General features: G+C 40.7%; 3 protein-coding genes across 4 annotated transcripts; all 3 read left to right on the forward strand.

The window, feature by feature from the left end:
* Window positions 1-307: 307 nt before the first annotated feature.
* kbtbd7 (kelch repeat and BTB (POZ) domain containing 7) lies at window positions 308-4,679 on the forward strand. Its single transcript, XM_029459652.1, has one exon. It carries the CDS (start codon window positions 791-793, stop codon window positions 2,660-2,662), a length of 1,872 nt encoding a protein of 623 aa, XP_029315512.1. The 5' UTR covers window positions 308-790; the 3' UTR covers window positions 2,663-4,679.
* Window positions 4,680-5,731: 1,052 nt separating this feature from the next.
* LOC115026223 (ras-related protein Rab-33B) lies at window positions 5,732-7,950 on the forward strand. 2 transcript variants are annotated; one of them, XM_029458928.1, is made up of 2 exons: window positions 5,732-6,024; window positions 6,626-7,950. In XM_029458928.1, the coding sequence occupies exons 1-2, from the start codon at window positions 5,767-5,769 to the stop codon at window positions 7,070-7,072; spliced, it is 705 nt and encodes a 234-aa protein (XP_029314788.1). In that variant the 5' UTR covers window positions 5,732-5,766; the 3' UTR covers window positions 7,073-7,950. The 2 variants fall into 2 exon arrangements, with proteins under 2 accessions (XP_029314788.1, XP_029314790.1); XM_029458930.1 differs by having other exon boundaries at window positions 6,632-7,950.
* A 772-nt stretch (window positions 7,951-8,722) lies between these two features.
* katnal1 (katanin p60 subunit A-like 1) lies at window positions 8,723-17,096 on the forward strand. The gene is made up of 11 exons (XM_029458620.1): window positions 8,723-8,855; window positions 9,346-9,519; window positions 9,695-9,855; window positions 10,308-10,476; window positions 10,867-10,985; window positions 11,092-11,197; window positions 12,668-12,826; window positions 12,928-13,054; window positions 14,258-14,392; window positions 14,523-14,649; window positions 15,367-17,096. The coding sequence occupies exons 1-11, from the start codon at window positions 8,850-8,852 to the stop codon at window positions 15,563-15,565; spliced, it is 1,482 nt and encodes a 493-aa protein (XP_029314480.1). The 5' UTR covers window positions 8,723-8,849; the 3' UTR covers window positions 15,566-17,096.
* Window positions 17,097-17,519: the final 423 nt, after the last annotated feature.

A 17,519-nucleotide genomic window follows, 5' to 3' on the forward strand; every position in this document is an offset into this window, starting at 1 on the left:
TTGTATTATTATTATTATTATTATTATTATTATTATTATTATTATATAAAATGAGTAATACTCCTATCCGTACATAATGCAAAAATATTGACTGAATAATTATTGTTTAATATTGGCATTCATGACCTTAAACCCTTATTTTGAATAAACCTTAAATTGACCCAGTTACACAAACCAATCAGAGAGGCGAAGGCTTTCCTAGCAAGGTTGTGTGCGCCAGAGCGGAAGTCAGGCAAGATTCCCTTCAAAGTAAGAGATTACATTTTTTTATTTTGGGTTAAAAAGCCAAATTGAGGTAGGGAAAAGTGGCAAACGTGGGGACTGGCACAATAATTATTCGATGATTTATTGAATTGGATATGGAGTGAAAACAAAGAACACTTCTACTTGAAACGGGGTTTTATTTTGGCAACGTCTCCCGGAAAATGTAGTTTCAATCCGCGGACCGTATGACACTCAAACAATCATCTGCATTCACCAGAAAAAATAGAGAAAATTGATACTACTCTCACAGTGACTCTCTTGGTATAATTTATGGACTATCCCTGATTTATTCTTGACATTATGATCAGTTGGAGGCCGAGAACTAGTGGCTTTCATACACACTGGTGACCGTTCAGCTGGTAATGTATTTTTCACATCTTATGTTTGATTTCCTTCTATAAACGGATGTTTCATTATCAGCGCACGGACCCTCTCGCGTTTTTCAAGTATGTCAACCGCATTACAGCGGGTTGTTTGACACCTTCGCCGACGTAAAATAGCAAAATTGCTCACTGAAGTTGCAGCAATGGCTTCGGCGCTGAGTTGCTTCAGTGGTCCCGAGGTGTTGGAGGACGTGAATCACGCTCGGGGTTTGATGGACGAGTTGAAATTACTGTACGACTGCCGGCTGCTCGGGGACGTTACTATCGGAGTTGAGTGTGAAGAGGAGTCACTGGAGCCCAGCGGGGAGTCAGCCAGCGGTGACATTGACCAACTTTTCCTATGTAGCCGCAACGTCCTCGCAGCTGCCAGCCCTTACTTCAAAAGCATGTTCACCGGGGGGTTAAATGAGAGCATGCAGCAGAGAGTGGTCATCCGCGGGGTGGACTCTGAGTCCATGTCTGTTATAATTGACTATTGTTACACAGGCAGGGCGACCATCACGGAGAGCAACGTCCAGAGGCTGTACGCAGCAGCCAATATGCTCCAGCTTGAGTACATCAGGAAAGCTTGCTCCAGCTTCATGACAAGGAGGCTGGACCTCTCCAACTGTGTGGGGATACTGAAATTTGCCGATTCGTATGACAATCCTGAATTGAAGGAGAATGCACAAGCTTTCATAGCCAGGAACTTTAGCCAGGTGTGTAATGGAGGGGATCTTTGTGACCTGGATCTGATGCAACTGAAGGAGATGTTGTCTCTGGACGCTTTGGATGTGGACTGTGAAAAGAAGGTATGCTCCGCTGCTTTGCAGTGGATAGAGGCGAATGCACCACAGAAAAGGGAGGATGCACTGCAGGCACTGAAGTGTGTGCGCTGGAACTTGTTCACCGAGACGGACAAGTGTTACCTGGAGGGCCTCATGGCAAGGCCTTTAATTGAGAAATACCTTGAAACTTTCTTTAACAGGTCTGCAGAGGACATATGCGGTATACCCGCAACTCTGGACTTAGCAAAACACAGAATAGGTGTAAATGCAAAAGAAATGATTCTCTTCTTCGGCCTACCCAATGACAACATAATGTGCTGCGACCCTTACTCAGAGGACCTGTACTTCATGGCTCCTCCTTTAGAAGACCTCAGCAGTCAGGATTACAAACGTTCCACCATGGAGTCCTTAATCGCCTGTGCCACACCTGAAAACAACTTGTACCTGGCCTCTCACCTCTCTAAACACTTCTGGCTCTACAACCCTGTGCTCAACAGCTGGCAGGAGTTGGCAGAGAGGCCGCTGGGGAGGATTCACTCTGGGATGGGCTACCTCAACGGCCATGTGTACCTTCTGGGAGGAAGAAATCCAGTGACTGATGCCAGACTGAAGGAGGTGGAGTGCTACAGCGTCCAGAGGAACCAGTGGACGTTTGTGGCTCCTTTGCCTCATTCTTTAGGTAAAATGCAGGTAGTGGCACTAAATGATCACCTGTATGTGGTGAACAAAAGGAGAATGCTATGCTATGACCCCAAGAGGAATCGCTGGCGCCACTGTGGATCACTGAGAAGGGACAAGCTTCATAAGGCGTGTGTGTATCAGGACCAGATCATCTGTGTGTGTGACATCCCTGTGGTGAAAGCCTACAGCCCTACCAGAGGGGAATGGAAGAGGCTGGGTGACATTCCCATTGACAGTCGTGCTCTAAATTACCAAGTCATCCAGCACAACAACAAGTTGCTGCTTCTCACTCAGACTTTACTGCAGCACAACAAAAACAGGGTCCTCATCCATGAGTACGACCCAGCCAGGGACACCTGGAAGAACATCATGGCAGTGTATGTGTCCACCCTGGGGCCTGTGTGTGTTTCAACACGCGTGTACCCGGCTTGCCTGGGCTCTGCTCACAGCTTCTCTACAGAAGAGGACGATGACAGTGGCTCCAGTGCCGACTGGGACTTTGATGGGTTGACAGATGCAGACTCTGACTCTGGCAGCTCAAGCTCTTTCTCAGATGAGAACTGGTAGTAAAATGTGCTACTGTGTCAAAGAAATGTTATTTATAATTTATTGGATTATTACAGGGTTCTATCCGCTAGAAGAGGTGACAGATCCAGATTAAAATCAGTATTAAAGCCAGCCATTTACAGTAGAAGTAGTCCATCAAAATCTTTATTTCACATGGATGTCAGCTTTCTCTAGTCTTGCAAATGATTATTTACTGAAGAGAATAAACTCCGCAGAGTTGGTTTCATAAATGCCAAGATACAAGGGCTTTGTTGTTGAATTTATATCATGTGCTGCCAGAATTAAAGACGGTAGGTCTGGTAGAGTCTTGTTTACACAATAACTCAAGAAAAATAGGTGATGTTAACATAACTGTTCCCCTATAGAGCCATAATTTACCACATTAACAAGGGCAGCTGAGTGAAGGTTACTCCAGAGATGTAGTATTGCACTTCCATAACATTGGGGGAAATAGCAAGAGACAGATTAACAAAAACTGAAGAACAATCAAAGCAGCAGAGGCTGTTATATTCTGACTTTTTCTCTCTAAGGTCGTCCTACATTTCCCATAATGCAGTGGTTTCCAAACTGAGCCTTTGGAATGAAAGTAAAGTTTAATATCCCTTTTCACAGCTGAGACGTTTCAAACGTGTCAAACACAGGTGTTACTAATGAGATAATTAATTGCTGGAACATCGTTAATGTTATTACTTCCACCTGTGCTCGTCCGTCAAAAATGTCTGCCGTGAACAAGGTCTGGGAATTTAATTCAAGAGTGCTCTGACGCTGCAATGTTTTAGGTAAAAGATTAACAGACTTTTGACGGGGTGGAAAACAAGAACTGGTGACGCTCATCAAGAAAAACGCATCAGTAAAATCCAAAGAATCCTGCTCTTCAGTTCAATGTTGATTATAATAGGAATGTGTTGTGTTCATGGTGTGTTACATCTCTGTTGGCTACATTTTTTTTAAAATTTTAATATGGCAAAAAAGAGTTTGGGAACCACTGCCCTTTATACTTGATAATGCTCCTCCAGAGCCACAAAAGACTTTATAGGTAACAGTTTGCACAGGCTGAGTAGTACTCCCCATGAATATTCACTTTGACGTGTTTGACGGCGGAGGGTCTCTTTTAATGCTCGGGGCTTGTGTTGTGTTGTAGAAAGACAGAATATACATTTCTATTTAGCTTGAGCACACCTGTTTTAGGATTAGGTGTAAAATCATTACTGTGACTTTTGGGACAGCAGGCAGTTCAAGTGCCTCACAGTTTATGACTTCAAACACATCAAGCAAAGGGCTTTAAAATTTGCTGTCCTTTTTTATGTTGTTGATGCACTTCAAGATGTCACACACACACCGCCAATGTGTGTGTGTGTGTGTGCACAAGCCAATGTACTGTAAGCTCACTCAGGTTTAGGCTTCAGTAAAAGCCTGTATGCCATGATTTTAATTTTGTTTTTGAGATGTAGTGAAATTAGGTGATTTTGGTGAGAAATTATACATTTTATGAAATTTATTTCAAAATATTTAATGGAGTGTATGTGTTTTCTTATCTATGAATTTTAACTTTAATAATCGGGAACCAAAATGTTTCACAAACTTGAGTATTATTTGGTCCTGATGAATTGTTTTAGTTGGAGGTAGGTTGTCTGCATGTAGCCTAATAAAACTGTTGCAAAGCCATCGTCCTCCCTAACCGCCCCGTTCACTCACTTACCAGTTTATTAGTTGTGTTGAAACAGTTTCTAATGTGTCTACTTTCATTTATTTAAATGTTAGAGAAAATATTAGAAATACCTCCAGTATATAATGCAATACTACAAACAGCCTCAGAAATTAACATGAAGTTGAATCAACATGTGTAACACTGAATATTATAACCTTCATGAAGGTAGGTTTTATTACAGGGGTGTTGTATGAGACTATTAGATAGTTACTAGTGGCTAGTTGTACCTAATAAACTGGTAAATGAGTGCTTAATGTCGTACCCTGATGGATAACTGAAGTGTTACATTTTTAGTTTTGTGTGTTTGAGTTTTTTTTATTGGACTTCAATAGTTGTAACTCACAGAAGAAACCATGATGCACTAATATTTCCCCACCCACAAACATTAGTTTTGTTTCGTAAACTCTTATCCAAAAAACAGCAAATTGCAAACATGCATAACACACCATGTATTTAATATCACATGAAAATGTTCTAGGTTTACACGTAAAGGGATAGATACACATTTGGGTATCAATTTGTAAATGTGAAATGACATTTGTAGATCGCTTCCTGATGGTTTGTGAACCACATGACATTTACTTCCCTCCTATTTGTTTCTACATTTTTGTCCAATTCATACCACAGGAGATCTGTAACCTATAACATTTTTATGTGAAATTAAAATATGTGTTTACAAAGTAAGTTTTGCGTAATCAAAACTGTGGATCACAACAAAGGTCCAATAATAAACGTCCATAAAGTAACACATGGTCTGGATTATGAAGATGTTTTTAGTGTATGTTTCAAATAAACATGTGTCTGATGCAGAAAAGCATTTGTGTGTATTTTTCTTTTTTTACAAACCTTTATTCAACTAGTTGGTGTACATAACACAAAGCACACACTACAAGATTAAGATATATTGTAGTATAAAGGTATTTATTTTACTATTATGCTGAAGTATACATATAGCACGGTTTGATTTGTTATTGATTTACAAGAATAATGACAATAATCCCATGACATGTCATGGAATTGGCCAGACATTAAATTAAAAAAATAATTAACATTGTTTTATTAAATAAATGATGATTAAATATTTAAATTGCATTTTGAATTAATTAAAAAAACAAATAAACGTGCAGATAAGGAAAACAAATTTGTTTCATTAAATATATATTTCTATATTGTTTTAAAAACCTGTTATTTTTTTTATTATTTGTTACATTTATTCAAGAAAAGGGGAAAAGAAGTGTGGAAACCAAAAATATTTTTACATTTCCCCAATAAAATAAATAGAATTGCCAACATGTCCTAGAAATGTGACTCAAATTGAAAATAACTTGAGGCACGGTTCCTGGTAATCTCGCGATGTTTCAGTGCCATTCACAGCCAGACCGCGAGAAGATGAGAGATGGCAATAGAAAAAAAACCTGAGGACGAATTTGACACGGTTTTCAGTCAAAATGACTCATTAGAGCTGTCTTCGCACCACGATTATGTGACTGCGCAAACCCGGATTTTCAAGATAATAGTCATAGGCGATTCAAATGTGGGAAAGACGTGTTTGACTTACAGATTCTGTGGGGGCACTTTCCTGAAAAACCCGGAGGCAACGATTGGGGTTGACTTCAGAGAGAGGACGCTGGAGCTCGATGGGGAAAGTATCAAGGTGAGAGGACCTATCAAACACACTTTAATGTCATACACATCTGAATTTGCTAGGATATTAACGCAGCCATCTGCCCGAGCTACGTACGGTTTATAACAAGTGGACACAGTCTGATCTGCAGCTTGTTTTCAGACATTGCAGGCTGCATGGGGATATAATGGTACCTCTGCAAAACATAGGCCTACCTCTTTAAAATAACCAGCCAGGGAGCACAAGAGATCAAAGTAATGTTCTTTCACTATTTCTGTCACTATTTATTGTTTATTGTGGTCAAATTGTTATTATTATTTCAACCGAAGTGATGTAGACAAACAATTGGCAATACAGCCCTGAATAAAGATAATGAAATGAAACACTATATGTAAGTCTGACTGGTCAGTAAGGTGTACAAATAGTATGACAGACCCACAAAAAGTACATATATAAAGTCACTCTAAGCACATAACGCCTACACACTGCTAACCCACAACCTACTCCAAAAAAGAAAAGTTGTCAGAAATCCATCATCTCAGGATAAACATATTGTATATAAGAAAATATAGAATTACACTAACCTTTAAATGTTACTTAGTCACATAAATATTTGTTTCTGCTGTGCCAGTTGCAGATCTGGGACACGGCAGGTCAGGAGCGTTTCAGGAAGAGCATGGTGGAGCACTACTACCGCAGCGTCCATGCCGTCATCTTCGTGTACGACGTAACCAGCCTCTCGTCCTTCGAGAGCATCCCTGAGTGGATTGAGGAGTGCAGGCGACACTGTGTGGGGCCCCTGGTGCCCCGCATCATGGTAGGCAACAAGTGTGACCTGAGGGACCGCCGGGAGGTCCCCACCACGGCTGCCCAGTGTCTTGCCGACAGCTACAACTTCCCACTGTTTGAGACTTCCGCCAAGGAACCTGCGGAGAAGGAACATGTTGACGCCATCTTTCTGACTTTGGCTTATAGACTGAAGAGCCACAAACCCCTGAGACTGAAGCAGCCGAGTGAGAGCAATATCAGGCAGCTGTGGAACCAGAGAGAGCAGGAAGCAGCAACTTGTCAATGTTGATGTCACCTCCCTCCTGTATGGATGTATTCAGTGTGTGCAGGTCATCACACCCTTCAGGATAATGTTGCTGTGAAAAGCAGCGTTTCTCCCTAGCGCTGAGACTGAATTCAGAAAGGCCTCTTATGATCATGAGATAGAAAATGAATAAATGTACCATGGTTTTACACTTTCCCCCTGCCTGATTCAAGGCATAGCTTGTGACAATATGGGCTTATAAATTTGCAGATTATTAAATCAACATTTCAATGAAATGCATGAATAGAAATTGAGGTAATATTAGTAGCTTAAACTGCACATAAAATCACTTTGAGTCAAAGAACAGAGCATTGCGGAGTGCACTTTAATACGTAGATATAGGAAATCAAGTAGCACTACATGTTATCTACAGTATTCAAAGCAGACAGTAAATTAGGGGACAAAAGAGATCTCAGTCTAAGTAAAGGGACCAATCAGGTGAATTAAAACTGTGAAGAAAACCGTGCAATCATTTAATTTAAGTTATGTTTTAAAGTGATATTTCAGTTCTTGAAAAATAAATGCAGCATGAGTTTTGGTGCTTATGCTGAATGTGTATTTAGAAAATATAAATATGAACATAATCAGCTTTGTGTCAGCTCATTCGCCTTCACAGTTCTTTAAGGAGAGCTCACCAATGATCAAATGTAGCTGTCTTTTGGGACAAAATGCAAATCCACTTAGTTCACTTGAAAAGCATCAGTGAATACACGCTCAGCTGTCTTTGAAAATCGTTATGTCGGAAGGCACTGAAGATATGAGATCAAATCACAACCGATTGATACTTTTGTTGCATGTATATGAACAATAATGCAAACACTTGGAGATTGTGACAATGTTAAAATGCAAATCAATAAAATTGTTTCTGGTTTCTGGCGTGTTGTTTATGATGAAAGCAATCTCAGGATTTTCAAATCATAATGTATAAATACCTAAATATGCACACACACATAATGAAGGATAATATATTTTATTTTACTTTATTTTATATTCATGGATGATGATAAGGCCTGAAAGACAGTAAACTTGTTTGCATTCATCTGTTCAGAAAACATAGAAATATTCAAGTGAAGTGAAGTCAATTTTATTTATAGAGGCCAATATTACAAATTTGCCTTAGTGGGTTTTACAATCTGTACAGTATATATCACTCTGTCCTTTTTAACACTAGTTTTAGAAGAGGAAAAAGTCCCCAAACCAAACATCTGCAATTCCATTATTATCATGTTAACTCCATATGCTGATGAAGATCATATAATATAACCGAAAGCTCAAAAACAGCATTTAAGGGACCTTGTCTTGAGTTTGTTTCCTCAAATTCATCCTAGTTTGCAATCTTGACTGGATTTGAGCGACTAGTGGACAATTTTTGCATAGCAATAGCTCGGATGATGTGTTCAACAATTCCTGTAAAGTAGAAAATAATGTCGTTCAACGTATTTGTCGCCAACTGTTAATGTTATATATGAAATATAAATAGTAATGCGATCTCTGAAACGAGATCAAAATGTCAATTGCGTTAATAAAACAATATTAAAAGCGAGACTTTACGTCAGCTCTCCATCAACTCTCTTTGGTATTGAGCTCGATCGATGATCATTTAGCGGCGTAGTTAAATTGACGAGCTTCCGACAAGTCTTTGAATGCAGCACACTAATCGAGCTGCCTGAATTCTTCTCCTAGCGTCGCTCTGCGGCCATGGTAACACTTTCCTCAACACTGGACCTCTGATTCAAAGAAACAACACAAACAAGTGCTTTTCATGCAGGTATGAGACATATTTTCACGTCCAATATGTAGTTTAAGAAAATGCTTTAGGTTGTTTTTGTCTACAAGCATGTTTAACGTATGCTGGGAGGATTAAGTGGCGTTTACGTTATTTATTGCTACACGTTTTGTTTTGTGTCTGTGGCCTAGCAGCTAGCTAGCAAAAGCTAGCATCGGCAAAATGACTGGGTGTAGACGAGACAAGAAGCTAATTTGAATAGAGGCTTGGTTTAAACGTAAGGTGAATTGCGATTTTAAAAAATGACAGTTTGATTAACCTGCTTTTCCCGGGTGTATGCTATCAGTCTTATTATATATAATAGATATCTGACTTTACAGCTGCACCATGCTGTAAACAAGTAGGATTTATAATGAGGACACCGAGCTTTGACCTACTTTAAATCGCTGTATCAATTATATGCCAACATTTATTGTTTCAATACTCTGTTAAATTATTAATCTGGCTTCCTTGTCTGTTCCCCCCCACATAGCTGTTATCCAGCATGAATTTGGCAGAGATATGTGACAACGCCAAGAAGGGCCGAGAGTATGCTTTGCTGGGGAACTATGACTCTTCCATTGTGTACTACCAGGGCGTCATTCAACAGATCCACAAGCACTGCCAGTCCCTCAGAGACCCTGCACTCAAAGTCAAATGGCAGCAGGTGAGTTCCCCCAAAACCCCTGAACATACCATCCTTACGCCAGTTATTAAAGCATCATTACAGGGGAGCTTGTGTTGTGACCACAGTCTAGCACTACACATATGGATTACACACTTTCCTTTGATGCCAACTCTGATTACATTTTTTAACACAATACTCTCCTGTTCGTGACCAGGTCAGGGAAGAGCTAAATGAGGAGTATGAGCAGGTGAAAGACATCATGGGAACGCTCGAGAGCTTTAAGTCAGAGAGGCCAGTTGACATCCTCGCCCCTCAATCCGGGGAGAGACATGAAGATCCAGCAGTGTGGCCCCCTCCCACCCCTGCAGAACACAGGTGTGTGTGTGCGTGTGCGTGTGCGTGCGTGTTCGTGTTCTGGTATTAGTGTAAAAACACAAGGCAGACTTTTTTTATGCATCACCCTGTTCTTGAAGACATTAGGTTATATTTTTAAATCCACCAGCCTGTCTTTACTCCAAACTCACAGATTGGGATGTAGGATGTACTTTGAAGTACAGAGAGACATATTTTGCATAATCTGTTTCATCCCTACCAACACAAAGTGACTCACCATGTTGGATTTGTTTTTTTACCGTCTGGTCATTAAAGCGGACATATCAAGCTTAACCTCCACAGACAGTTAGCAGAGCTGGTTTAAAGTTAATTTAAATCTCCGGGGACATTGGCACACTTCCTTATTGCACATGATCCTTGATGTTTCTGTCTGCACGTGTGTCCTTTAGTAACTCATGCGTATAGTTTTTTACTATGTGTTTGTGTCTCTGTAGGAATCCTGTTGCGGTAAAGCGCCCCAACACTGCAGTGAAGCACCATAGGAAGGACTCCCCTGGTCTGCAGCATCGAGGGGCAGGGCCAGGGGGCCGCAGTCAGGCCAACCCTAAACCAGACCGGCCAGGATCCAGAGAAGCCCGAGGCACAAAGGCCAAAGACGATAAGGTCCGACCACAGCACTTCATTGGTGGTTCAGTGGACAGATAGATGGATGAGTGAGGTCCTTAAAGGGACAGTTCACCACACAATCTAAAATACATATGTTCCTCTTCACTATAGTGCTATTTATTATTATTTTCTGGAAAGAGACATTACTGTTGAGGTTTTCTAAATAATTTTTTTCGCCACTTTGACGAGTCGAGTGCAATCTATTTCTATTGTATATGAGAGATGGCAGACTTCACTTCGCTCACACAATCGAAATTGATGAATAGCACTACAGGTAGGAGGAAAATATGTGTTGTAGATATTGAGGTGAACTGTCCCCTTTAGGAAATCGGTCCTTCTGTCCCTGAAAAACACCCAAATCTTTTCGTTTTCATTTTTCGTCATCAGGGGAAGAAAGACGCAGCAGGGGATGTAGAGCAGAGGAAGTTTGATGGCACAGGATATGACAGCGACCTGGTGGACTCACTGGAGAGAGATATTGTGTCCCGTAACCCTAACGTGCACTGGTATGGTATCATACACAGATTCTCACATACTCCTTTTGTACGTTTTGCTGTCGGGAAGGGTTTTTATTCTTAGCACTGCTGACTGAGTTCTCTGGATGAACTGTAGGGACGACATCGCTGATCTGGAAGATGCTAAGAAGCTGCTGAGAGAAGCGGTGGTGTTGCCCATGTGGATGCCCGACTTCTTTAAGGGCATTCGTCGCCCCTGGAAGGTACAAACACACACACACACACACCAATGTGCTCGCTTACATACTTAGAGCTGTATGTATTTCTTAAGTGCGCTTTTTAAAAGTAACTGAGAAATCAGTGAGAAGCTCACATTTTTCTGCGCCCAAAACTTAAGATACATTTTGAATCTGCTTCGCTGCTGAACTTAAAACAGGGAACCATATTAGCTTACAGTAAAGATGGTGGGTGTGCTACAATATTTCAGAGTCCTGCAGCTGAACGAGAGTTAAATATCAAGTAAGCCGAGAGTTCAGAGACAAATGTGAGAACGTTGTTACAAAAAATAATCTTTTTTTAAAAACATAAAGCGGGTTTATTGGAGAATGTTTAATTAAAAAGGGGGGGAAAAAATATTTGTGAACTAACTAATACAGTATATATCCTGACCTCATTAATCATTCAACGATCATTTATCGATCATTTCTGTTTTACTTTGATGTTTCTTTACTGAGGTGAAGTTGGCTGTATTAAACATGTTCAGAAAATCTACAAACATCCTTCCAGCGGCAATGCTGCGTGACTGCAACATAAATCACAGTTGTGCCCTCGTCTAATCTAAGTAATGTAAATGGATATAGTCTTTCACAAGCAATGCACTCCGTGTGTAAATATGGAAAGAAATATCCTGTGGTTTACATTAATCTCTCCCAGATTCGAACAGTTCTGCGATGACAACAGTAAATAATAAATGACTTGCACCTCCTCAGGGAGATGTACATGTTAAGATCTATCTTAATTCTACGTTAAAACTCACTTGCATGGCGCAACCTGTTTCTACAAATGTATAATGTCACTCCTACACTGAGCTCAAACTAAGCTACATCTGAATCTGGTACCACAGCGTGCTGCTCCTTTGCTCAGTTATGAAAACAACATTATCGTGAATGCTTACATATGTTTGCAACACTGACATATTCCATTAATGGTCCTGCTCAGTCATGCTGCCTCTCGGTGTCTACATGATTCTGGGAGGTTTTCCTGTACAAGCTTCTGTTGAACTTCATCATGTGAGGCCTCTTCCCCCTCAGGCTCGCCATGTGAGGGTTGATACTTAATCGTTTATTTTACAGCAGCACAGTGCCTTTCATTTTGTCTGATGTATGCATGCACTGTTGAACTCTTTACTAATATTTCTACTGCACGGTACACCTCTGCTCATCTCGCTTCACCGCTTCCCACCCGCTCTTTCTGAGCCTGCGTCAGTGTTTTATATCTAAAAATCTGTCCACCCCCATCCTGCAGGGAAGATAACACGCCTGTGTGGATTCTGCACCAGGGACTACAATTACAATACTTTTTGTGTTTAATGCAATCTCCATAGCAACAACAGACACAAATCAGATGCACAAATGTCAGACAGCAGCATGATAGTCCTAGTGTTTACAGAAGATGATTGCATCAGTCAGTGTACAGGATTTTATGAGTCTTAAGTTTTACCGATTTTGTTTTAGGGCGTGTTAATGGTCGGCCCTCCCGGGACAGGGAAGACCATGTTAGCCAAAGCGGTGGCCACAGAATGTGGGACTACTTTCTTCAATGTGTCCTCCTCCACCCTCACCTCCAAATACAGAGGCGAGTCCGAGAAACTCGTTCGTTTGCTGTTCGAAATGGTAAGTTTACGTAAATGTGTCTGTTCAGCAAAAACCTCACAATAACCAAGTAAAGACAGAAAATATTTAAAGAAAAAAGTCTCGCTATTTTCTTTTCTTAGGCTCGGTTTTATGCACCAACAACCATCTTCATAGATGAGATCGACTCCATCTGTGGCAGAAGAGGAACATCTGATGAACACGAAGCCAGCCGCCGGGTCAAATCAGAAGTTCTGGTTCAGATGGATGGTGAGTGGAATAGAGAAGTGAGGAGGTAAAGCTATGAAGGGGGGTTCATCCAAGAAAAAACATTCACTTTTTACCAAGAATTTCAATCAAAAGCATAAATATCTAGGTCAAACAGACATGTGAGATATCTGAGGATGATTGGAATGATATTTAGGATCAGGCTAGGACAGGGGTCTGCGACCTGCGGCTCAGGAGCCACATGCGGCTCTTTAACCCCTCTGAAGAGGCTCCCTGTAGCTTTGACAAAACAAAAACATGGAACATGTATTTTTTGTTGCACAGTGGACAATGTTTCAAAAGGAATCTTATCTTGGAGTTCGAGGTGATATTGTGACACTGAAATAAAAAATATTTTTTAATATTTCGTCAACTAAAAAATGCGTCGCATTCTCCTGCGTCTACGGGCGCGCTGCCTTTCCCTGCAGGGGGCTTATCTTGAGTTGCAGACTCCCGCCTAACTCGGTATGCTAACTATGGATAAAATATGGGGAGGACTCAAACAGGCCGGCTTAGTTCTGTGTTTAATTTATTTCAAAGTAGGCCTGAACATGCCAGCGTATTTTTTCCTTCTCTTCAAAAGAGTTTGGGGTTTTCCTTTTGTTAAAACAGGTAAAAATAGCAACAGTTTCTTTTTGTTTCATTCTGTAACTTCATAAATGCAACAAATGTAGTATAACTATATATTAAATCTATAAGCTGTGTTATCAAATATGTTTTGCGGCTCCAGACAAATCTTATTTGGTGGAAGAGGGCCAAATGGCTCTTTAGATAGTAAAGGTTGCCGACCCCTGAGCTAGGACTAGCAACTCAAGATCCTGGCAGGAATTCTGCTGGAAGAACATGATACGATATTTTGTGACTCTGAAATTGGAATCTATACGATTTGATCAATATATTAAATACTGGAAAAATGGACTACATACTCTCAAGGGATGTGACCTTAAAACCTGTAAAAAAAAGAAAAGAAAAGGAATAAATTATACATTGAAAAGCTGTTTTCTTGTGGCATTATATAAATGCAGTCCGTTTGTCCACTTTGTTACTAAATGTGTTTAACAAAAAAAGATCTGTATTGAACTGAAAAAAATCCAGTAACGTATCCTAGATGGATTCCAAGGTCATATGAATGGTGCCGTAATTTGTAGAACTTTGTAGTTTGATTGTGTGTGTGTGTGTGTGTGTGTGTGTGTGTTTTGCGACCAGGCGTCGGGGGAGCTATGGATAACGATGACCCCTCGAAGATGGTGATGGTCCTCGCCGCCACCAACTTCCCCTGGGACATCGACGAGGCATTGCGACGACGTCTGGAGAAGCGAATCTACATCTCCCTGCCCACAGGTGACCTCATCACCCACAGACTGACCTCACGACGTACTAGAGCGGTGGTCACTGTAGTAGTCTAACCGAGGCTGCACACAACAATCCTAATATCTTAGTAATAGTTTTTCTTTTGTGTGTGTGTTTGTAGCTGTGGGTCGTGTGGAGCTTCTAAAGATCAACCTGAGGGAGGTGGATGTGACTGCTGACGTGGATCTGGACCTCATTGCTAAGAAGATTGAGGGCTACTCTGGTGCAGACATCACCAACGTCTGCAGGTGCGTGTGGTAGTGAGAGCACTTTGGTAATTGATAATCAGTTCATTCCCTTCACCTCCTCATAAAATAACACTCGTAAATATAGATTTGACAAGATATAGAGAGTGTGTCCTTTCTATCGTAGCTATGCTTGGAATGGCAGACATTTTATGTTGCCCAAGTTCTCTCTGCTCATCTCCGGCTTGCATTGTTTCGTTGACCTTGGAAGTGTGTGGGCATATCATCCACACACAGCCTGCAGGAGTTCAGCCAGTCGTTGCTACGTGATCACAGCACTAGACTCCATCCTTTTTTTCACCGAGCATCAACAGCATAAAATGTACATTTCCAACAAAAGAGAGGCAGACGGACAAGGCTCTTTAAAATAAAAAAATGCATAAAAATGTTTTAACCACCTCGCTTCAACCTCAGGTAACAAACAAAACAGAACAAAACAAAGCACACATTAAGGGAAAATAACACAAAAGGGAGAAAATGAGTAATGATACAAATATAACAATTCAAAAGGATTCAGTCATCTGACTCGTCAGGCATCATATCTCGAACATCCGATCATAAGATGGAGGCAAGAACATTTGAACAGAAGTACAACTACAACTTTTCAAGTAGGAAATCCATAAAGTATGTATTTAGGGAGTATATTTACAAAATAATAATAATATATGCGTGTCTGAACACCCGGGCCCCTCTCTGCTCTTGTCTCTTCATGTGCATCAGGGATGCGTCCATGATGGCAATGCGTCGACGAATCCAAGGCCTGAGCCCCGAGGAGATCCGAGCTCTGTCCAAAGACGAGCTGCAGATGCCTGTGACCATGGAGGACTTCACCCTCACACTCAAGAAGATCTCAAAGTCTGTATCTGCTGCCGACCTGGAGAAATACGATTCTTGGATGTCTGAGTTCGGGTCGGTATAGAGAACAGTACCATGTGGACCCAGAGGGACCACGAAAGGAGGACTTTGAAAACGATGAAAGCCTTGAAGACGAGGGACTCGGGAGTGTATGTCTCTGAGCAGAGTGAACTCCAGTGTGTGAACACAGGCAGCACATCAGGGATCAAGACTTTACAGAGGCTCAAGTTCACATCAGAAGACTTGTGCCTTTTTGAGGGAGCTTTTTTTGTTTTTTTGTTAGCAACTTTGAGTTCCTTCACTCCTGCCCTTTCACACACTCTCCCCTCGTTGTAGCTTCGACACAATTGTCTGTGTAGAGACTACCAATCGCCCTGCTGCTGAGTAACTTAAGTGACCTGAGGATGAAAGGGAAACTTTTAAGTAAATAAAAATAAAAAGTAGCTTAATACACACAGGTACACCAGCAAACGCTTTACTCACATGTTGGGTCCAAGAACATTCTTATCCTAAAAACCCTTCTTACTTTTTCTGTGAAGCTTGTTCGCACGTGTGTTTTAAGTCAAATTCACTAATCTTTGTTCGTAAATTGCCCATTTCAACCTGACTAATGCCAACTGTTTACAAGCGTTCGTGAGATTTGTTCATTTGGATAATCAACTAACCTAAAATGGCTTTATAAGTTCTGTCCTGTTCTGCTCCATTTGTGGACAAGTTTCATTCAAAAAATGTTTCCAAAGAGTAAAAAGAAGAATTTCACGCTGCTGAGCTTCACATCCTGCTGTCAGAAATCAATAAGCACAGCAGTGGATGTTTAGCAGTCGTATTAGGAGACCCGAAATCATTTGAAAATCTTAAGAATGTTCGCCGGGGAAGCGACCCGCATTTAAAAACCCTGACGCAGATGTTGGCGTGAGAGAATTTTCCTAACGAATACTAAAGTGTTTAGGTTGCCAAGTCATTCAGATTTAGGCTTTATAATTGTGATTTTCTGGCAAATGCAACAAGTTTTCTTAAATCACTTGTGCGTGCCACTTGACAACAAATCTCTTCGTACCGGTGATTCTTGCACGAGGCCCTTTGTCTTAAAGAAGTGTACGTTTGAGCACTTTTAATGTATTTCCTTCAGGATGCCCGTGTACTTACTACTGACTGAACACACTTGAAGAACCACAATGTTTGTGTTATATAGTGTCTGGTTGTGTGTTTTGTGATTGTATTTTGTTTGTTTATTTGTTTTTAATTTCCGTTCTCTTGACACAAACAAATGCAGTCAAGCTGAAAGAAGACGGTAGCTTGACCCGTGGATTGTTATAAAGTATACTCGTCTAAAACCCTGTCTACTTAATGGTTCCTGTACTTGCATCTGAAGGATCTGTTGACATTCAAACTAAGAATTAACTCAATTAACTTGTCAGCATGAACAAGAAACCGTTAAAGTGCTGAGTAGACGCCATGAAGACTGTGACAAGTTTAAAAGCTCAGGAAAAAGCTTGGGAAATGACATTGGAATTGAATTGGGACAATTTTGTCAAACTATTGAAATATTGTGATTAAAAAATACTTGATACTCGCAAAATAATTGATTTGTATGATCAGTATTTTAGCTTTAGAGTAATTTAGAGACTCTTAACTTGTTTAGATCCATAGCAGCTGTTGAGCAGAAACATTTAAAAGTGATAATGTGTAGATATGTCTGTGAATATGTAGAGACCATCAGCCTGTCGTATCATCCTGACTGCCGTGCCTCGTTTTGTCAGATGTCCACGGTTTACAAATCTTCATGGATGTCATCCATACGGTTTCGTGAGATGCGCTCTACGTTACGTTGCTTTCTTGTTTTTCCCTTTCTTGTGTAGCACTCAAACACTCGTACATTTCTTTTCTAGGTCAACAGAAGTGCATTTGACTTTTGAAATGTCGTCTCCTGCCTATTTCTTTTTAAATGTAGGACAAATTCTACACGGCACTCTACTATGGTCTGGTTTTAACATTTTAACTCCTAACTCTAAAACATT

Source organism: Cottoperca gobio, chromosome 21, assembly GCF_900634415.1.
Source record: "Cottoperca gobio chromosome 21, fCotGob3.1, whole genome shotgun sequence".
NCBI lineage: Eukaryota > Metazoa > Chordata > Actinopteri > Perciformes > Bovichtidae > Cottoperca > Cottoperca gobio.

What these genes read in the sequence shown, in the direction of transcription:
- kbtbd7 (XM_029459652.1), top strand. Translation starts at nt 791, where the DNA reads ATGGCTTCGGCGCTGAGTTGCTTCAGTGGTCCCGAGGTGTTGGAGGAC.
- LOC115026223 (XM_029458928.1), top strand. Translation starts at nt 5,767, where the DNA reads ATGGCAATAGAAAAAAAACCTGAGGACGAATTTGACACGGTTTTCAGT. An exon ending in TCGATGGGGAAAGTATCAAG is followed by an intron (nt 6,025 to 6,625) that starts GTGAGAGGACCT and finishes CTGCTGTGCCAG; the next exon opens with TTGCAGATCTGGGACACGGC.
- katnal1 (XM_029458620.1), top strand. An exon ending in TCAAAGTCAAATGGCAGCAG is followed by an intron (nt 9,520 to 9,694) that starts GTGAGTTCCCCC and finishes GTTCGTGACCAG; the next exon opens with GTCAGGGAAGAGCTAAATGA. An exon ending in AGTTCTGGTTCAGATGGATG is followed by an intron (nt 13,055 to 14,257) that starts GTGAGTGGAATA and finishes TTTTGCGACCAG; the next exon opens with GCGTCGGGGGAGCTATGGAT.